Source organism: Dama dama, chromosome 4, assembly GCF_033118175.1.
Source record: "Dama dama isolate Ldn47 chromosome 4, ASM3311817v1, whole genome shotgun sequence".
Lineage (NCBI taxonomy): Eukaryota > Metazoa > Chordata > Mammalia > Artiodactyla > Cervidae > Dama > Dama dama.
In genome coordinates, this window is record NC_083684.1 from 62386235 (window position 1) to 62408618 (window position 22384).

The following is a 22384-nucleotide window of genomic DNA, read 5'->3' on the forward strand; positions in this document are numbered from 1 at the left end:
CACCAGCCAGAGCCCAGGCACCTGCTGAGGGCAGTTCCAGGCAGCCTCTGGGGGCGCGTCCTGCTGCAGGCTCTGGGGTGCCACGGGATGAGTGGGAGCAGGTGCCGGCCCAGCTGCCCCAGGAGGCCCGGCTCTGGATTCACCCCCACCAGCCCAGGTGGTGAGCAGCTGGGCCTGGGGAGAAAACAGCTGCCTGTGTGTGTCAGCACCAGCAGTGAGAGGGGCCGTGTACCCTTTCTACAGTTGACGAGGCTTTTCTGGGCCTGGGCATCAGCTCTCGGTGAGGGGTCCCCAGGCCCCTCATGGGCACCTAAGAGAAGCCCGAGCTCTGAGGCAGTGGGCAGCCTGCCCAAGGTCACACTGCCCTTTGCTTTCTTGGAAAATGGAAAAGTCTGGCTGTGTTGATTTCCAAGGCCCCATCCTGGGGCTCCCGGCAGCTGAGGGCAAATGCCCTGCTCATGCCAGGAGCCAGAAGCTTCTGCTAGCTGCCGCCGCTGCGCTGGTAACCTCCAGCAGGCCCAGCTGTCCCCTCTCTGAGCCTCGGTGTCCCCCCTGGAAGAGTGGGCCCTGCGATCCTGGCACCGCCCGCCTGGCTGAAGCTGGGGAAGCCCTACATGACTCACGGGTCTGGCATGGAGTGGGCATGGCCAGCCTCCTGCTCCTCCTGCCTCTGCAGCCTCTCTGCCACTGCCCTCATCACCTCTACCCCGGTCACCAGGCCCCCACCCACCCACCCCCAGGGCCACAGGAAACTCGAGTTTCCACTTAAACACAACTATGCAGGGTTCAGTCTTTTCGCTGAGCTGCAACCCTGCTGCCAGGGAAGGCTCCTTTCCTTGTTCAATTGACTGAGTACCTACTATGCACTGGGTTGGCCCTGTCCTAGCTCCGAGGATATGGCCATGAACAGGGATACCTGCCTTCATTGGCGAGAGACAGACACCAAACATGTAAACAAGCCAACAAGGCAAAGTTGGTCTTGATTCAACCAAAAACATAAAAGGAGGTGTTTGAATAAACTACCTGGGGAAGGCCTCTCTGAGCTGAGACCTCAGTGATGAGAAGGAGCTGGGGGGAAGAGCTTTCTAGAAGGAGGAAAAGGCTGGTGCAAAAGCTCTGAAGCGGGAAGGAGCTTAGCATTCAGGAAGTAGTGAAGAGATCAGTGTGGCTGGAGCTTGGAGGGGGGTGGTGAAGGGAGTAGGGGTGATGAGTTTGCAGAGGTGCAAAGGATCCACCCTTCCCTGCCCACCCCCAGGCTGGGCAGGCCAGGCCTGTGCTGAGGCCAGGGTTTGGCTTCACTCCCGCACATGATGGGAAGCTGGGGGAGAGCAGGGGAGTGGGGAGTGATGTGATCTGATTTACGGTTTGGAAGCATTGCTCTGGCTGCGGCAGGCTGCGTGGATTGGAGGGGCTCGGGAGGAAGGAGGGGGAGAGGCAGGAGGAGAGGACTGCAGTGGTCCAGGAGGGAGATGAAGTAGCTCTCAATGCTCAGAGCTCTCTGTGCACCCAGCCCAGCAGCTGCTTACTCCACCTCCTGGAGAAAGCTTCTCGGACCCCACCCAACCTCCACCCTCCCCTCTGCCCCAGCCCCTCACCCCGATGGGGCTGTCTGCGGGGTCTGTGAACAGCTGGAATCCCCCGTGTCACCCCAACCCAGGATCCAGACTGCAGGAGGCTTCCAGGAAAGCGTGGCAGATGGATCCAAGAACCCCACCTTTCTGGGGGCTGCACACAAGCCACACGTGTGCTCTCTGCACGGATCCCCACAGACAGGCACAGATACTCATCTGGATCTGGGGCAAGGACCCGGAGGGCAGGATGGGAGATCTGGGGGGCAGGAGGTGCTCTAGAATGCCGTGAGAGCCTCCTTTCGCAGGGTGTGTGGGCGACAGTGGACACAGGATAATAACAACCTTAGCAAGACCTTGAGGTCTCTCCTGACCTGAGGCGTGGCCAGGGAGAGGAAAGGGAAGCGGGGCCAAGCCCTGACAACTCCCTGAGGCGGTTCCTGGGCAGAGGCTGAGCCCCCAGGATCCCTTGGGGAGCTGGCTCCATCCTCCTCCTGACCTTCTGGAGCTTCTGGCCAAGGCAGAAGGGAAGAGCAGGACAGGACGGAAGCAAGCTCTGGAAAGTGGGAAGAGGAGGGCGTGTGTGGAGACCCAAGGCGGGATCCAAGCTTTGGAACGCTGGAGGTTTCCGGCCACAGAGGCAGGGCCTCCGGGGAGCCAAGAGAGGCGGGGAGAGACACACACAGAGGAGCAGACACCAACGGACCGAGACAAGAGTTGGGAGGAGAGGGACCAAAGAGAAGCTGGGAGAGGCGCGGACCAGGGGGCTGGTGATCAGCACACACTCCGGGTCCCCAGAAACATCCTTCTCCTCCGAGACACACCCTTCTGCAGCCTTGGGTGCTCCGAGCCCAGCCTGATGCGGGCCGCCTGGCTCCTCGGCGCGCTGGTGGTACCCCAGCTACTGGGCTTCAGTCATGGGGCTCGGGGAGCTGAGAGGGAGTGGGAGGGGGGCTGGGGTGGCGCCCAGGAGGAGGAGCGGGAGAGGGAGGCCCTGATGCTGAAGGTGAGTTGGAGACTGCTGGGACTCTATTGGCGGGACCTGGGAGGGCAACTGTGGGCTTGGGAGGGGTGTATTCCAGGGTTAGAAAAATGGGCAACGGAAGGGATGGGATAGGCTTGGAGGAGGATGAAGGTGATGGGTTCAGACAGCCAGCTGACAGCTGGAAAGGGGCGTCTGGGGAGTCAGGATGTAGCTGCCAGCCTGGCCCTGATCACCCTCCCTGCCTTAGCATTTACAGGAAGCGCTGGGGCTGCCTGCTAGGAGGGGAGATCAAAATCCCGAGGGAAACTCTGAAGGCAGGGGGGCCTGGGCAACCGAGGAGGACGGGCAGGGGGAGGAAGGCGAGGAGGAACCCACACTGACCCCCCACGTCAGCCCCAGTCCCTCTCCCACCCCGGAGGACGCCATCACTTATATCCGTAAGTAATCCTTAGCTCCGCCCTGCCCCCCTGGCCTCCGTGGTCATTTTCACAAAAACGAACCGTCCTTTCCAAGCCCCAGGCTTTTTCAGTTGCCCACCGCCCAGCTCGGAGCCATCACACCCAGGAGCTCTGGGTCCCCGACTTTGCCTCTCAAGAGACCGGGGTGGCCACCGGCCCCTACCTTCCAGAAGTCTTGAGAGCCCCCACCCCTCACCCCAACTCCGCCTTAGAGGCCGTAGGTCCCGGGTCCCCCCCTAGGTCCTCCGGTCCCCTGGTCCCCCCCACCCAGGGTCCCCGTCCAGCGTGCGCCCTGTCCACCCGCAGTGGGTCGCCTGGCCGGCCTGGACGCAGGCTTGCACCAGGTGCACGTCCGTCTGCACGCGCTGGACACCCGCGTGGCCGAGCTTACTCGGGGGCTGCGGCAGCTGAGGGAAGTGGCGGGCGACACCCGCGACGCCGTGCAAGCCCTGCAGGAGGCGCAGAGCCGCGCCGAACGCGAGCATGGCCGCTTAGAGGGTGAGTCGCATCCCGCCGGGCGGGGAAGGAGGGACGATCCGGGTCAGGCCGCGGACCGGTGGTGAGAGGGGAGCCCCGAAGGGTGTCTGAGACGTGAGGACCCTAGGTGTCAGGGGCGAGGGGGGGCGGCCCTGGAGGATTTGGGGTGTGCTTGCCGGTGGGGAGGGTGAACGCGGGGACGGGCAGGCTCCCCACAATGTTAGTGAGCCGACCCTGCTCCGGCCGCACCACGCCCCCTACGATCCCGCCCCCACGGCATGGCCACGCCCCCTGGAGGCTCTGTCACTGGCTCCGGGCGGCTCTGGCCCCGCCCTCTCCCGCCTCCGAGGCCCTAACCCCGCCTCCGTTCGGCCCCGCCCCGCCCCACCCGCAGGCTGCCTGAAGGGGGCGCGTCTTGGCCACAAGTGCTTCCTGCTCTCGCGCGACTTCGAGGCTCAGGCTGCGGCGCAGGCGCGGTGTGTGGCGCGGGGCGGGAGCCTGGCTCAGCCCGCTGACAGTCGGCAGATGGAGACGCTCACCCGCTACCTGCGCGCGGCGCTCGCCCCCTACAACTGGCCGGTGTGGCTGGGTGTGCACGACCGGCGAGCCGAGGGCCTCTACCTCTTCGAGAACGGCCAGCGCGTATCCTTCTTCGCCTGGCACCGCGCCCCCAGCCCTGAGCCCGGCGCCCGGCCCAGCGCCGCGCCGCACCCGCTCAGCCCCAACCAGCCCAATGGCGGCGTGCTCGAGAACTGCGTGGCTCAGGCCTCGGACGATGGCTCCTGGTGGGACCACGACTGCGATCGGCGCCTCTACTACGTCTGCGAGTTCCCCTATTAGCGGGGCCGGCTCCCCGCCTCTCCACTGCGCCCCACCACCCGCCCTGTGCCTGGGTTGTGCTCCCCGCAAAGACACCGTTCCTTCCTTCCTTGCCCGCGGATGGAAATGTGTTTTCCCTGGCTGGCCGATCCTTGGGGGACTCCTGCGGGGCCGGGACCCCTTCCTTGCCAGTCTTTCCTGGAAGCGGGCACAAGGCTAGGTTCCGCGCCAATAAAGCGCTGAGGAATCTCACTTGAACAGGCAGTGGAGGCACTTTTGGCCTTTTATTTGGCAAGGCCCTGTCCCCCTCTTACAGGTATTACTCGAGCCCGAGATCAGAGTGATAGAGAATACATGTGCATACGTACACACGGTCATCTGCTCTTGCGCACAGATGTCTGGAGGACACGAGCGCACACGCTGCTGACACCTCCGCCCGCATCGTGCCCCCTACTCAAGGTCTTTGGGACCCAGAGCCTGTCAGTCATTGTCCCAGGCCTTGGCCTTGGCCCTGATCAAAGAGATCTGGGAAGCACAAAGGAGCTAAAGGCTCCGACAAGTCCTGCAGGAAAGACTCCCGTTTAATTTTTTTTTTTTCTTTTTTTTTAAGTGGGTCTCAAACCTGACTCATCAGATGGTACCATAATGTCATGTAAAGTCAGGCACTGCCCTACTCCCTTCCCCTTCCTCCAACTCCAGGGCCTGTGTTTAGACACAAGCATAAGGACATACCCAGCCTGGAAGCTTAGGCTCCCTCCCAACTGATCCCTCCACTCCTTGACTTTGAAGCCATGAGCTAATCCCTCCCTGCTATGAGCCTCAGTTTCCTCATCTGAACACAGACACTATTACCCCTACCTTGTATGTCTCTTAGGATGTTCACATGAGCCCAGGAAAGTGAGCATTTGGGAAATGGTGGTGCATAAGGCACACATTACATTTTCTTTTCCCCCACCATTTTTCGTACCTTAATCCCCTGGAGCAGTGAGGACATCCAGGCCCAGCTTGGGCCTCAGCACTCTGGACAGCACTCTTTGGAGCAAGAACTCTTGGAAACACCCACCCAGTGTCTCCCCAGGTACCAGCATTATGGTATTCTGACCCTGATACCATCATGGAGCCCAGGAATTGGAGTGTGACCCTGTCTGTCCTTACGTCTGTGTCCCTTCCCCTTTGTCAGCCATGGCAATTCCTGCCTAAAGTGTCACCACTGGCTCCTCCAGTGGGAGGAATGAGCCACTGTGTCATCTCCAGAAGTGGGGGGAGGGAGCACAAGCCACCCACTCCCTTTAAGAGTCATTTCCCAGCCCCACCGCCCCCATAGGAGTCACAGAAGCAGGGGTGGCTTCTGGTCAGGAAGACTTCCATCAGAAGACTGAAGACTTTGCCCCAAATTCATCTCCCTCTAAGCTTGTTTCCCAAAGTCGCAGTAGGGCAGCGGGATGTCTTATAGAACATCAAAGGGCAGATGAGGCAGATGACGATTAGTATCTGCTGTTACCTGGGAGAGCTCCACCCTCACAGACCTGACATTCTGGGAAGTCAGTGGATGGGACAGTTCAGTGGTTACCTGCCTAGATTCTGGAGCCAGATGGTCCAGGTTCTAATCCTTCCTTGGCCACTTACCTACTATGTAACTTGAGTGAGACATAACTTTGCTGTCCCTCAGTGTCCCCATCTGTACAATGGGGGTAATAAGATCTACATTCTAGAAAAGTGCCAGACACAGAGGGGTCTTTGCAGCAGGGGCTCTGATCATCAGTTGGCTATTTTAACCTCACCTTCACCTCTGCTTGCTCTCTCCAGACACTGTCTCTGTATATGCAAATGTCCTTCCAAGAAGTGACTAATGAGTCACCGCCCCCCTAGCTTCCCTTCCCAGCAGTATTAGATGCTGCCTTAGGTGTTCCAGAACCGAGCCCTAATCAGCCATACGGGGGATTCCTGTGGGGGCAGAACTGGTATAACTAATTCCCTGTCCCCAGCATCCCAGGTCATGACAGTTCTTTGAATGAAGGAAGATGCCCGTGTGAAGCTACGGTGGGAACCCTGAGATGAATTTCTAACTGCTTCTCTTCCTCCTTGGTGTCCTGCAGGCCTCAGTCAGGCGCCTCTCCTGGGCTCCCAGTGGATCAGGGGCTGTCCTCATCACAACTTTCATCACTCTAGGTGCCATTGCTTGGTCAGTGTCTGTCATACCAGTCCAGAGACGAAGAGTTGTGTACACAGGGACGGCCGAGGTTGGGAGTGGAGGGCATTTGCAAGGACTATTTATGCATCGGATCAGCTAACCTGTATGTTTCGCTCTGGGCTGATTCTGAACTCAGCTTTGCATAGGGGAACCCTGCCACTTCCTCCAAGAATCCCTCCCAGGCCTCTCAAGAGCCCAGAGTCTGCCAATGCCACCTCCCTGGCTCACCGTGGAGCACCTACGGTTTGAGAGCTTGGAGCCACGGACCAGAGACGGCCCAGCAGGTGGTTGGGATTGATGAGTTAAGGGATTCCAGAGAAGTGGTGGAGGACGGGCGCAAACCTGAGATATCCCATCGTGAGGAAAAAGAACCAGGCCTACACGGGACTACAAATCCCAGCAGGCTGACCGGCAGGCCTACCCAGAACCATATTCCTAGAAGCCATCAGGCGCTTCTCGCAGAGCCTCTGGCAAGCTCCTTCCCCTCCTCCAATGTGAAGATTGCCTACGTTCCCCTGCAGGCTAGAGGACCACGCCCAGTCTCCAATCAGAGCTCAGATCCCGACTCCCCACCCACTGGACCTCGCCCCGAGGTAGTTTGGGAAATGTAGTCTGGTCCCGAGTCAACGGGTAGGAAAACCCGAATTAGCAGAGCATAACATTCCATTCCGGAGAAGGCAATGGTAACCCTCTCCAGTACTCTTGCCCGGAAAATCCCGTGGGCAGAGGAGCCTGGTAGGCTGCAGTCCATGGGGTCGCGGAGAGTCGGACACGACTGAGCGACTTCACTTTCACTTTTCACTCTCATGCATTGGAGAAGGAAATGGCAGCCCACTCCAGTGTTCTTGCCTGGAGAATCCCAGGGACGGCGGAGCCTGGTGGGCTGCCGTCTATGGGGTCGCACAGAGTCGGACAATACTGAAGCGACGCAGCAGCAGCAACATTCATTAGGCTTAGAAAGTAGTGGGCGCTAAGATCTTTCCTGCGAGAGTTTTTTCAAAATACGGATGAATTTCCACCGGTGTATCATTACCATTCTTTAAAAAGTGAAATCAATTCATAGAAAATATCAAAATGCAGAGAAAATGGAAAGAACAGTTCTCAAAATTCGAGTTCTTGAGTTTGTATTGAATTACAATATAAGACTCAACATAAACATTCTTCCTTTGCCTGCTAAAGATCTGATAAACTCTAGTACAAACCAATTTAGCCTGTTTTAAAAGAATCAAAGCTTTTTATTTGGAAATAGTTTCAGACTTACAAATAATCTGCACAAACGCAAATAGTATTTTGTATTTGCATACACCATTTACCCAGATATATTTATTGTTAACAGTTCATCCCGTTGCTTTAGCTTTATCATCAATCTGTTTGCAACCTGAAAACATAAAATATCCAATTATTTTGCCAGCAAAATGAGTTTATGTGGGAATCACAGAAGAATTGCAATTTGGAACAAGAAAGCTGGGGTGAACAAGTCTGAAGAGGCGACGAACTGGTCACCTTTTATTAGGGTTCGGGAGAAAACTGGGGAGGATTGTGTTTTTATTTATTTGTTTATTTTTAATTGAAAGATAATTGCTTTATAGAATTTTGTTGTTTTCTGTCAAACCTCAACATGCATCAGTCATAGGTATATATATATCCCCTCCCTCTTGACCCTCCCTCCCACCTCCCTCCCCATCCCACCCCTCTAGGTTGATACAGGGCCCCTGTTTCAGTTTCCTGAGTCACACACCCGTTGGCTATCTGTTTTACATATGGTAATGTAAGCGTCCATGTTACTTTCTCCATACATCTCACCCTCTCCTCCCCTCTCCCCAGGTTCATAGATCTGTTCTCTACGTCTATTTGGGAGGATTGTTTTGAATAAAAGTTCACTGGAGAAGAACAAGAGTTTGGGATGGTGGTGGTTTCTTGCTGACTGCAAACAGGGGTTAGTGCACTGTTCCTAGGGCAAGGAGGGACCCTCCTCCCTCTTCTTAACATCAGAAGATGAAATTCTTATGTGAAAATATGTCCTCTCTCCTGTCCCAGGAAGAAGAATCTAATATTCTTAATCATCGTAAATAAGAAGTTGAGGGACTTACCTGGTGGTCTAGTGGCTAAGACTGCTGCTCCCAATGCAGGGGGCCTGGGTTCAATCCCTCGTCGGGGTACTAGATCCTGCATGCCGCATCTAATGATCCCACATGCTGCGAAGAAGATTGCGCATCCCGTGTGCTGCCACTGAGACTGGCACAGTCACATAAATAAATAAAAAAGAAGCTGTGACTGAGAGAATTTTACACAAAGAATTTTATGTAAATAGACCTTGTTAAAATAATTTTTATCTTTCTTTGTCCCTCTGGTCATGCAGGCTACCAGGCGGGCTATAGTCCATGGGATCACAATGAGTCGGACACGACTGACTGACTAAAACACACACTCACACATACAGGCTACCCTGTGTGATATGTGTGTGAGAGCTTGCTCTTCAGGGTTTACTGAATTCATTTTAAATTAGGTCTTTTCTGTTTTCACTCTATCCATCTATCCATCCATCCATCCATCCATCCACTCACCACTCATTCTTCCATCCTAACCTGATCACCAGGGACAAACCAAAGTCAGGTTTACCAGTTTGCTGCAATGAAAGAAAGGCTTCCCTGGTAGCTCAGCTGGTAAAGAATCCACCTGCAATGCAGGAGACCCCAGTTCAATTCCTGGGTCACGAAGATCCCCCGGAGAAGGGATAGGCTACGCACTCCAGTATTCTTGGGCTTCCCTGGTTGCTCAGATGGTAAAGGATTCATGCAATGAAAGAGACCACATCCCAGAGAAGGAGCTGAGATTGAGCTATAGAATTTGGGGGAGGAGAGGAACTTGGCTTAAAACCCAGCATTCAGAAAACTAAGATCATGGCATCTGTCCCATCACTTCGTGGCAAATAGATGGAAACAATGGAAGCAGTGAGAGACTTTGTTTTCTGGGCTCCAAAATCACTGCAGATGGTACTGCAGCCATGAAATTAAAAGATGCTTGCTCCTTGAAAGAAAAGCTATGACTAACCTAGGCAGCATATTAAAAAGCAGAGACATTACATTGCCAACAAAGGTCTGTCTAGTCAAAGCTATGGTTTTTCCAGTAGTCATGTATGGATGTGAGAATTGGACCATAAAGAAGGCTGAGTGCCAAAGAATTGATGCCTTTGAACTTTGGTGTTGGAGAAGACTCTTGAGAGTCCCTTGGACTGCAAGGAGATCCAACCAGTCCATCCTAAAGGAAATCAGTCCTGAATATTCATTGGAAAGATTGATGCTGAAGCTGAAATTCCAGTACTTTGGTCACCTAATGCGAAGAGCTGACTCATTTGAAAAGACCCTGATGCTGGGAAAGATTGAAGGCGGGAGGAGAAGGGGACGACAGAGGATGAATGGTTGGATGGTGTCACCAACTCAATGGACATGGGTTTGAGCAAGCTCCAGGACAGGGAAGGCTGGCATGCTGCAGTCCATGGGGTTGCAAAGAGTTGGACGTGACAGAGCAACTGAACTGAACTGAGGAATTTGAGGGAAATTTAAGTGAAACTGTGTATTAATAGCTCAGGAGCAAAGCAGAAGTTTGTATAAATGAGTCAACATCAGGTCTGGACTGCAAAGTGGTCTCAGGGTCCTGTTTCCTTGGAAACTACAAAGTTAGGACAAATGTGGCATGTTGTGTCTGGAAACTCTATCTAAAGCTCTGTGTCAGGGCTGGAAATGGAGGCTTCTTGTCTGTGTCAAACTGACTTACATCTTCCAGGCAAGAGTAGAATGTTTAATTTTTTTTTTTTTCTTTTTGCCATGGAGCACGGTTTGCAGGATCCTAGCTCCCCAACCAGGGATCCAACCTCGGCCACCTGGTGAAAGCGCCAGGTCCTAACCACTGGACCACCCGGGGATTCCCTGTTTAATTCTTGTGGAGATACTTTCAAATAGCAGAGTTTCCAAAAGCTTATGATTTTTGAGAACTAAGGTTCTCAGTGAGTCAAATAGTCCTTTGTTGCTACCCTTGTTTGAGTTGCTCAGCCGTGTCCAACTCTTCCCAACCCCGTGGACTGTAGCTCGCCAGCCTCCTCCTCTGTCCATGGGATTCTCCAGGCAAGAATACTGGAGTGGGTTGCCATTTCCTCCTCCAGGGGATCTTACCCACCCAGGGATCGAGCTCACATCTCCTGCTTGGCAGGTGGATTCTTTACCACTGAGCCACCAGGGAAGCCCTAGTAACCCACAAAGGGAGTTGTTACGATACGACAGCTACATGGTGGGAGAGATCTCTGGGAGAGATGTTACCTGTTAACTTTGCAGCTGGCTTTATCTGTGTCCACCGACGGCAGAGTTTTAGTCCCAGCTGGTTTCATTTTTCAAAATACATATATTTTCTGAAGCGTGTAAGGGTTATTTACACACATCATGGCGTTTATCCTTAAATACCTCACCGTGTATTTCTTCAGAACTAGAGATATTGCCTTACCTAACCCAGTCGTAATCAACCTCAGTAAATGTAATATTTACATAATACTTGTCTAATCTACTGGTGGTTGACCAGTTTTGTCAGCTGACCCAGATGCTGTCCTTCATAGCATTTTCCTCATGCAGTTCAGGAACCGGCCTGGCATTACCTGTATTGCCTTTAATTGTTGCATCTCCTTGAATCTGCATTTCCATATTTGTTATATTGACAGTTTGGAAGAACAACTCTCCCCCTTTAAAAAAAAAAATAGAAGTTCTTCACTTGAATTTGCCTGATGTTTCCTTATGATGATTACATTCAGGTTATACGTTCTCCACCAGACTGTGTGAGGTCAGGTGTATCCTTCCTTTTAAGGGCCAGTTGAGAGAAGTGTGTGAAACATGGGATGGTGTCTTTTAAGTTACTTTTCTGTTGTCAGTGGTTCTCCGTGAACATGACTCCTTCCTGGCTTCCTCGGGTTTTTCCTGGGCTAGCCCCCTGTCATCATTTGAACAACCTCTCTCCTGCCCCAGCCCCCAGCCCCCGTCTCCTCCTCAAGTGCCAGCCTCATCATTTCTAGGAGCAAAGTGCTTCTTTTCAAAGCATGGGTGGTTTGTGTGAGCCGAGCCAGGCGGCACTGTGAGCATGGGTTTTGGAAATTTCCTTGGGAAGGCAAGTTAACTTTCCGCTCTGGATCTCTCCACAGATTCCAAGTTCAACCGGGCTTTGGTTTCTGACCCTGAGCAGTGACAACTCTTGGCCGCCTTGTGGGGAGGAAGCCACAGCTAAGGTGGAGTCGGGGGACGGAGGTGACAGGAAATGGAACACCAGCTCTGCCTTAAAAACAATCTCTTTGGCTATTTTGTAATATCTGACACACGTAAAAGAACAGATATGTAAATATTGAGGCATAAAAAGACCATCTATTAACCCTTCACTCTATTCAAGAGTGGAGATTCCCTGGTGGCTCAGTGGTAAAGAATCCGCCTGCCAATTCAGGAGATGCAGGTTTGATCTCTGGGTCTGGAAGTTCCCCTGGAGAAGGAAATGGCAACAAGCTCCAGTATTCTTGCCTGGGAAATCCCAGGGACAGAGGAGCTTGGCAGGCTATAGTCCTTGCGGTCACAAGAGAATTGGATGTGACTTAATGACTAAACAGCAACAACTGTTTTAGAGTACAACATGATAAATATAATTAACATAGATGTGTATTTTATAAGTTATTAAAAGAGTAAATCCTCAGAGTTCTCATCACAAGGGAATTTTTCTGTTTCTTTAATTCTGTATCTATACGAGATGATGGGTGTTCACTACATGTGTTGTAGGAGTCATTTCATGATGTATATAAGTCAAATCATTACGCTGTATACCTTAAACTTATAGTACTGTATGTCAATTATATCTCAGTAAAACCTGAAGACAAAAATTTAAATACACTTGGAAAATTTTTTATTGTGGTATTTTCTTGTTACTAATTAGTAGTCTTTATATATTCTGCATACTAATCCTTTGCCAGTTTTGCATTGCAAAACCTCCCTAGTAGCTCAGATGGTGAAGAATCCGCCTACAATGCAGGAGGCTCCTGTTTGATACCTGGGTTGGGAAAATCCCCTGGGGAAGGGAATGACTACCCACTCCAGAATCCTGTGGACAGAGGAGCCTGGTGGGCTATAGTCCATGGGGTTGCAAAGAGTGGGACACGACAGAACGACTAACAGTTTCATTTTCCCGTGGATGCATATATTTAGAGAAAAAAATGAATATATGCTAAAAATGGGAAATTTTATTATATGTAAATTAAGCCTCAATGGAATTGATTATTTTTGACAGACGGACAAAGTTTCATGTGTTTTGTTGTTGGCTGGGCTTATCCCAATTCAACATTATTTCTCTTTGCTGAAAGGCAATTGATTTTTTAAACTATTGGATCTTCCCAAGGCTAACATCTTGACAGAGCAACTTTCACTTTCACTTTGCATTGCAAATCTGTGATTTGTACTTTTTATTTCTTGATAGTGTAGTCTATCGTTCAGAAGTTCTTAAACTTAGTGCAGTCAAATTTCCAAGTGCTTTTGCTTGGTACTTTTGGGGGTTCATTTAAAAAATCCTTCCCTGTCCCCAGGTGACACAGTGTTAATACAAAAATGTCAAAAACAGCATGAATAAGGAAAATATATTTCTACAGGTGGAGAAAAAGCATTTGATAAAAACTTTATTCAAGAAAAAAAAGAAAAAAAACTTTATTCAATAGATATATTTTTCTATAATGGGTTAAACATCTAACTCAAATAGTGGGAAAATAAATAAGCCATGAATGAAAACCACAGAAACAAGCCCAAAAGAAATGATTTTAAAAATATGGGCACAGAGAAGGAAATGGCAACCCACTCCAGTATTCTTGCCTGGAGAATCCCATGGACAGAGGAGCCTGGCAGGCTACAGTCCATGGGGTCGCAAGAGTCAGACATGACTTAGCGACTAAACCACCGGAGAAAGACTACCCTCAATTTGGCAGCAAGTGACAACTGTCCTTAAGATTTCTTTGTTTTTCCCCTGATAGAAAAAGAAAATACTTGGAAAATGAACATAATAAATTTTCTATTCAAATGTAAAAAAAAAAAAAATGAGCAAAAATTAACCTATTATACAGAAAGAAAAACACCAATTCAGTATATTAATGCATATATATGGAATTTAGAATGATGGTAATGATGACCCTATATGTGAGACAGCAAAAGAGACACAGATGTAAAGAACAGACTTTTGGACTCTGTGGGAGAATGCGAGGGCAGGATGATTTGAGAGAATAGCATTGAAACAGGTATATTATCATATGTGAAATAGATCACCAGTCCAGGTTCGATGCATGAGACAGGGTGCTCAGGGCTGGTGCACTGGGATGACCCTGAGCAATGTGATGCGGAGGGACGTGGGAGGGAGGCTCAGGATGGGGGAACGCATGTACACCCATGGCTGATTCATGTCAATATATGGCAAAACCATGACAATACTGTAACGTAATTAGCCTCCCATTAAAATAAATAAATAAAATTTTAAAAAACCATCTGAAAATGCAAAAAAAAAAAAAAGAAAGAAAGAAACAAAAAATATGGGCAAAAATCAATGAAATGAGTGGGGGAAGAAAAGAAGAATAAAACCAAGGACAAGTTTAATTTTTGAAAAAGTTACTAAGATAAATCGACTATTGGCAAAGCCAAATAGGAATAAAAAAATAGGCTAAGACTTCCCTAGCAACCCAGTGGTTAAGAATCCACCTGCTGAAGCAGGGGGCACAGGTTCGATCCCTGGTGCAGGGAGCCCGGGTCCTGCAACTAGCGAAGCCCACGCCCCCAGAGCCTACACTCTGCACAAGGAGAAGCCTCCGCAACGAGGAGCCTGCAGACCGTAGCAGAGAGCAGCCGCCAGGTGCCATGACCGGACACAGCCCACAGCAGTCACAGAGACCCGGCCCGGCCAAAAGTAGAGGAATAAATAGACTTCAAAATAGGAGGCAGGCTGCAGGTAGAACATAGACTGTCAGAGTGAATAACATGGGCCAGGGCCGAGACACAGAAAGGTACACGATAGTGATCATGACTAACTGTAAGTAAAGGAAAAATATCACACGCTAAAAATTATACAAAATAAAGAACTTGAATAAACCAATAAGTAATGAAGTATATGAATTTATATTCAAGTAGAAAAAAAGAAAGTAGAGGTGTAAAGACTAAAAGGGAACAGAGAAAGCTGTCATTATTTGAACATGATATAATTATATAGCCAATAAGACCAATGGAATGAACAAACGGTGAGAACAAATAATAAGAGAGATCGCAAAATCTCCAGTTACAAGGTTAACCTACAAAAATCAATTCCTTTGCTTTACACCAACAATAAACAAACATACAGTGTAAAGATACCATTCACCGTCCAAATGAAATCTAGAAGCCGCATAGGAACTAACAAATAAGAAGACATAAGGTTCTCTGGAGACAACTTAAACTCCAATAAAGGGCCCCAACATGAATTGAATAAAAGCAAAGACATGCTTTGCTCTTGGTTGAGGGGATTAAATATTATACTGATGTCAATACCTCATAAGTAATTTATAGATTTAATACAATTGCAAGCAAATTTCTACTTGGATTATTTTAACAGCTAAAGATCCTGATGCTGGGAAAGGTTGAAAGCAAAAGGAGAAGGGGGCGGTAGAGGGTGAGATGGTTAAACAGCATCATTGGCTCAGTGGACATGAATCTGAGTAGGCTGCAGGAGACAGTGAAGGACAGGGAAGCCTGGGGTGCCGCAGTCCATGGGGTGGCAAAGAGTGGGACAAGACTTAGCGACTGAACAACAAAATTGAGATTCACATATCATATAGTTCACACAATTAAAGTGTACGATTCGATGGTTCTTAGTATATTGAGATATACACAACCGTCACCACAGTGAACTAGATTTTTCACCATCCCCAAAAGAAGCCCTATACCATTCAGCAGTCACCTCTCTATCTCCCTGCCTTCTCCCAGCCCTAAGAAACCACTAACTTATTTTCTATCTCTGCAGATTTGCATTTGGGGATATTTCCATATATATAAGTTCAGTTCAGTTCAGTCATTCAGTCGTGTCTGACTCTTTGCGACCCCATGAATCACAGCACACCAGGCCTCCCTGTCCATCACCAACTCCCGGAGTTTACTCAAACTCATGTCCATCGAGTTGGTGATGCCATCCAGCCATCTCATCCTCTATTGTCCCCTTCTCCTCCTGCCCCCAATCCCTCCCAGCATCAGGGTCTTTTCCAATGAGTCAACTCTTTGCATGAGGTGGCCAAAGTATTGGAGTTTCAGCTTCACCGTCAGTCCTTCCAATGAACACCCAGGAATGATCTCCTTTAGGATGGACTGATTGGATCTCCTTGCAGTCCAAGGGACTCTCAAGAGTCTTCTCCAACACCACAGTTCAAAAGCATCAATTCTTCGGCACTCAGCTTTCTTCACAGTCCAACTCTCACATCCATACATGACCACTGGAAAAAGCATAGCCTTGACTAGACGGACCTTTGTTGGCAAAGTAATGTCTCTGATTTTTAATATGCTATCTAGGTTGGTTATAACTTTCCTTCCAAGGAGTAAGTGGAATCATATAAATATGTGGTTGTTTGTGACTCACTTTTTTCACTTAGCGTAAAGTTTTCAAGGTTCATCCAGGTAGAGGTGTCTATCGGTACCTCATTCCTTTTTATGCTGAATGACATTTGATTGTATGGACATATCACATTTTGTTTATTCATTCATCATTTGATGGACATTTAGGTTGCTTCCCTTTCTCGGGCTATTATAAATAACACTGCTATAACAAATCTACAAGATTTTCTGTGAACATTTGTATTCATGTCTCTTGGATCTATGCCTGTTGTTCTGAGTTGTGAAGTCGTGTTCAACTTTTGTGTGACCCCCTGAAGCATAACCCGCCAGGCTCCTCTGTCCACGGGCTTTCCCAGGCAAGAATACTGGAGTGGGTTGCCATGCCCTTCTCCGGGGGACCTTCTCAGCCCAGGGATTGAAACTTTGTCTCAATGGCAGGTGGATTCTTTACCAGTGGACCACCCAGGTTCTCAGAATCTGTGCCTAGGAGGGGAATTGCTGGGTCATATGGCCCCTCTATGTTTAACTGTCTGAGGAACTGCCAAACTGTTTTCTGCAATGGCTGCATCACTTTACAGTTTACATTCCAACCATCAGTGTATGAGTGCTTCAGCTTTTCCATAACCTTGCCGACCCTTGTTACTAACTGACCTTTTCCTTTAGCCATCCTAATGGTGTGAAGTGCTGTCCCCATTGTGGTTCTGATTTGCATATATCTGACGACTAATGATGTTACCTGATGGCTCAGTGGTAAAGAATCCCCCTGCAACGCAGGAGACACAGGTTCAATCCCTGGAGAAGATCCCCTGGGGAAGAAATTGGCAACCCACTTCAGTATTCTTGCCTGGGAAATCCCATGGGCACAGGAAACTGGCGGGCTACAGTCCATGGAGTCACAAAAGAGTGGGACATGACTTAGCGACTAAACACCAACACCAATGTGTTAATATTTTCATGTGCTTTTGGACATCAGTGTATCTACTTTGGGAAATGTCTTTCAGATCCTTTTCCCATTTAAAAAAATTGGGCTATTATGGATAAACAATGAAGTCCTACCGTATAGCATAGGGAACTACATTCAGTCTTCTGGGATAAATCATAATGGAAAATCATATTTAAAAAAGGAATGTATATATGTATATAACTGAGTCACTTTTCTGTACAGTGTAAATTAGCACAATATTGTAAATCAGCTATACTACAGTAAAAAAATTTTTTTAATTGGTCCGTTTGTCTTTTTGTTATTAAACTGTAAGAATTTTTTATGTATTCTTCTTGTTCTTTTTTTTACTTGTTGCCTTGGGGCTTACCATATACATTTAAATTGATCATCAGCAGGTTCAGATTTGTACTAGGTTCATTTCAGTGAGATAGAGAATTGTCACTCCTATATAGCTCAATTTCCTCTTTTTCTCTTTCTGTGAAATTACTTTTATGCATATTAATGCTACAAACCCAACAGTACATTGTTGTTAATATTTTGCAGTCTGTGGTCATTTCCTCAGTCCAATATAGCTTTTTTCCCACTTGCTTCCTTTGGTTTTTATAGGCAGATACGGGTTTCCCATGTAGCCCAGCTGGTAAAAAATTCAACTGCAATGCAGGAGACCTGGATTTGATCCTTGGGTTGGGAAGATCCTCTGTAGAAGGGAAAGGCTCCCCACTCTAGTATTCTGGCCTAGAGAATTCCATGGGCTAGTCCATGGGGTCGCAGAGTCAGACACAACTGAGCGACTTTCACTTTGCTTCACTTCATACTACATTTCTATATGTGATAAGCCAACAATACATTAGATACGCATCACTTTATATAGTTGTTTTTAAGTGAGTTGAGAGAATACAGCAGAAAAACTATGCATTTGTGCTACCTTCTATAATTATGTAATTGGTGGTGATGGTGGTTGAATCGCTGAGTCGTGTCCATCTCTTTTCCTCCAGTACTCCCGATAGACTGGCCTGTGTAAAGGTGTCAGTAACACCAATGATTGTGATGACATCTACTAGAGATCTTCTGTATTTGGGTTCAATATTTTAAAATGTTACTTATTTATTTTTGGCTTTGCTAGGCCTTTGTTGCTGTTTGAGCAGTGAGTGGGGGCTGCTTCCACTGCACAGGCACGGGCTCCAGGGTGCACGGGCTTAGTTGTCCCATGGTATGTGGAATCTTCCCAGACCAGGGATTGAACCCGTGTCCCCCTGCATTGGCAGGCAGATTCTTAACCACTGGCCACCAGGGAAGTCCTTGGTTCAATATCTGAAAACATAATGTGTTTAGGAGATAAGACTTGCCTATTCATCATGTCAATTCACTTCGCTCTCTTGGGTTTTAAAATACTTAAAGTATAAAAAGGGTGCAAGGGATTTCGGGGGTGATGGAACCATTCTGCGTCTTGGCTGGGCTGGTGATTATACAGCATATGCATTTGTCAAAACCCTAGAACCGAATCTAAAAGCGTGGATTGTACTGTATGCAAATAATGCCTTTATGTTAAAAATACTTACAGTAGATTTTTTCCTTTTTTCCCCCTCGTATTAGGGATACAGATTTGACAACCTTAAATTTAAAAGCTCTCTGTATAAAAAACAGCTCACATTAAAATTAAAAGAGAAGAAACCGACTTGAAAAAAATTGTACAGAAATAACATGTGACAGAAATAATGTTAATAATCTTATCATATAAAGTGACAGAAGAAGGGAACACAACAGTTAGATTCCAGGATGCAAGTGGGCAAAATACGTAAAGAGACAGTTCCCCAAAGACAGAATATAGGGAGTAAACCAGCCTTACAGGAAGACAGTGTATCACATAAGAAATCAAGAAATTCCGGGGACTTCCCTGGTGGTCCAGTGGTTAAGAATCTGCCTGCCAATGCAGGGGACACGGGTTCGATCCCTGCTCCAGGAGGACCCCATGTGCCATGAAGCAACTGATCACGTGTACCACAACTGCTTAACCCTTAAGCCCTAGAGCACGGGGTTCCGCAACAAGAGAAGCCCCTGCAAAGAGAAGCCCGCTCACCACAACTAGAGAAAGCCCGTTTGCAGCAACGAAGACCCAGCACAACCAAAAACAAATAAATAATTAATTTAAAATAAATAAATAATTTAAAAAATTCTAATAAGTCAATACCCAGGGAAAATAAAAAATAATAATAATTTTATTTGTTTTTTCCTGTGCTGGGTCTTATTTGCTACGAGGGCTTCTCTCTAGCTGGGAGTTAGAGGGACCCTCACTGACCAGGGATCAAACTCTCTCCTGCATTGGCAGGTGGATTCTCAACCACTGAGCCACCAGGGAAGCAAGCCCTCAGGGGGAATTTTTTACACTAGAAGGCCCAGAGCTGGTAGGAGAGGGCTGCTCAGTTGTACATCCATCCTCGTGAAAGACAAAGGTGAGGTCTTTTCTTCTTTGTGGGCAATCTGGCTTCCCTAATAGCTCAGTTGGTAAAGAATTTGCCTGCAAGGCAGGAGACCCCGGTTCGATTCCTGGGTCGGGAAGATCCCCTGGAGAAGGGATAGACTACCCACTCCAGTGTTGCTGGTCTTCCCTTGTGGCTCAGCTGGTAAAGAATCCACCCGCAATGTGGGAGACCTGGGTTTGATCCCTGGGTTGGGAAGATCCCCTGGAGAAGGGAAAGGCTACCCACTCCAGGATTCTGGCCTGGAGAATTCCATGGACTGTATAGTCCATGGGGTTGCAAAGAGTCGGACATGACTGAGCCTCTTTCACTTTCTGGGAATCCAAAGAAATAATCCTAAATATGGAGAGAAAGCTTTATCCCCAAAGAGGTTGTTTGCAGCACTATCTGTAAGAACAAAACACATAGTGGGGAAAAAAAAATGTTTGTTGGAGTGTTCCCTGGCAGTCCAGTGGTTAGGACTGCTGAGGGTTCGATCCCTGTTGAGGAACTAAGATCCCACGAGCTGCAGGGCCGGCCAGGGAAAACAAACCAGTATGGTGGTGATGGTGGTGATGGTGGTGCGGGGATGGGGACAGGGAGAAAAACTTGAATTTGTGACCAGATGGAATTGCGTGAGAATGTCACCATCACTGCATGGGACACTCTGATTTTTTTTTTTTTTTTTAAAGTTTGAAGCATCTATAGCAGTAGGGGAAATACTTCTGGAAATCAATTATGTAGAACAAAGCTACCCATTTAAATATATTATACAGGATTTCACCACTGCAGGAAGCAGTCCCGGATTCCAGGCAGAGAGCAACCTGGTGAGAACAATTAGCATCTTGCCAGCTGCCCGCAGTGCTCCCCTTTGGGAAAAGGAACTGGCTTGGATAAAGCAGAACATCAGAAAGGTATCGTATTTGATCTATTCTAAGAATTACACTGCCTCACATCTTGACCTGTCTGAAACCGGGAGGCATCTTCCAATGACCAACACCGCAGGATTGCTCCTGGCAAGGCACGAACTCCTGCAGAAGGGCTGTCTGAAGCCTGGAAGAAAGTCCTGCAGGGCAACTCTGAGCCCCCGGGACCCAGCTGGGTGTGCATGGGGGGATCAGTCATGAACAAGTCGTGTTTGGAAATGCCCTGGAAATAGAAATCAGTAATAGGCCAGCGTATGTAATTGCCAAGCAGCCTCAAGAGCCAGGTAGCAATGGGTTTTTAGTTTTCCCAGGTCATCTTTAAAGAAACACTGCCTCACCAGATCGAGACCGGGGTTGAGGTTGGCAAACTGTGGCCCACTGCCTGTTTTTATACAGTCCGTGTGCTAAGCATGGTTTTTACAGTTTCAAATGATTGCCCAGGGACTTGCCTTGTGGTCCAGGGCATCTGCCTTCTAGGGTTTCCCTGGTGGCTAAGTGGTAAATAACTTACCGGCAAAATGCAGGAGACACGGGTTTGATCCCTGATCAGGGAACATCCCACATGCCTCGGAGCAACTAACCCCGGGCACAACTACTGAGCCTGTGCTCTAGAGCCCAGGAGCCATAACTGCTGAGCCCACGTGCTGCAACTCCGGAAACCCCGGGTGCCCTCGGGCCGGTGCTCCACAACGAGAGACACCACTGCAATGAGAAGACCACATACTGCAACTGGAGAAAAGTCCCTGCAGCAATGAAGACCCAGCACAGACAAAAATAAACAAATAAATAAGTGTATTAAAGAATCTGCCTTCCAGTGCAGGGAGCAGGGATTCAGTCCCTGGTCTGGGATCTACGATCCCACACGCTGAGCGGCAACTCAGCGCACGAGCTGCAACTTCTGAGACCACGTGCTCCGGAGTCCACCAGCTGCAACTAGAGAGAAGCAAGCCTGTGTGAGCTGCGGCAAAGAACCCGCGCGCCGCAACCAAGACCTGAGCAGCCAAAAAATAAAATAAAAAAATCATTGCACAAAATCAAAGGAATAATGTTCATGGCGCATGAAAATCATACCAAAATGACAATTCAGTGTCCACTAATAAAGTTTTATGGGTACACGGCCATGTCCAGCCACTCACCCGTTATCGGTGGAACTGCTTCCCATAATGCAGGGTTGGTTGAGTACTTTTGATGCAATTCAAGTGGCCCACAAAGTCAAAAATATTTACACTCTGGCACTTAACAGAAAGAATTTCGCCCACCCCTGATCTAGGTGGCACAGAGGATGGGGTGGTATATAATATATGGACATTACTGACTCTGGTGATCCATAAGAGTTATTGTTCAGTTTCTCTGTCACCTCCGACTCTTTGTGACCCCATGGACTGCAGCACACCAGACTCCCCTGTCCTTCACTTTCTCCCAGAGTTTGCTCAAATTCATGTCCATTGAGTCTATGATGCCATCCAACCATCTCATCCTCTGAAATTTCCTTCTTCTCTTGCCCTCAATCTTTCCCAGCATCAGGGTCTTTTTCGATGAGTGAGCTGTTCACATCGGAAGAATTGAGTTCCCTCAAAAAATGTTATAATATTTAGGAGACAATTGGAAATGCGAACACTGACAGAACTTATTTTGTATATTTTGAGGAGTTTTCATTACTTTTTAGGTGTGATGGTGCTATTACATATTTTTAAAGGTGCTCTTCCTTTGAGAGACGTAAGTTGGAATTTTTGTAATAAAATGGTGTATCTGGAATTTGCTTCTAAATAATCCAGTTGGAGAAGAATGGACAGGAATACAGATGAAACGAGATCGCTGAGGCTGAGTGATCAGTACATGCAAGGGTCATTACACTATTTTGACTACTTTTAATGTGTCTGAAATTTTCAAACAACAAAAGAAGCACTCAATCAGGAAGAAATTTTACAAACACTTAATTTC

General features: G+C 48.4%; 1 protein-coding gene across 1 annotated transcript; it reads left to right on the plus strand.

Moving 5' to 3' along the window:
- The first annotated feature begins 2032 nt into the window (after nucleotides 1–2032).
- On the plus strand, nucleotides 2033–4571 carry CLEC11A (C-type lectin domain containing 11A). The gene is made up of 4 exons (XM_061139937.1): nucleotides 2033–2574; nucleotides 2801–2990; nucleotides 3318–3509; nucleotides 3883–4571. Exons 1-4 carry the CDS (start codon nucleotides 2428–2430, stop codon nucleotides 4326–4328), a joined length of 975 nt encoding a protein of 324 aa, XP_060995920.1. The 5' UTR covers nucleotides 2033–2427; the 3' UTR covers nucleotides 4329–4571.
- Nucleotides 4572–22384: the final 17813 nt, after the last annotated feature.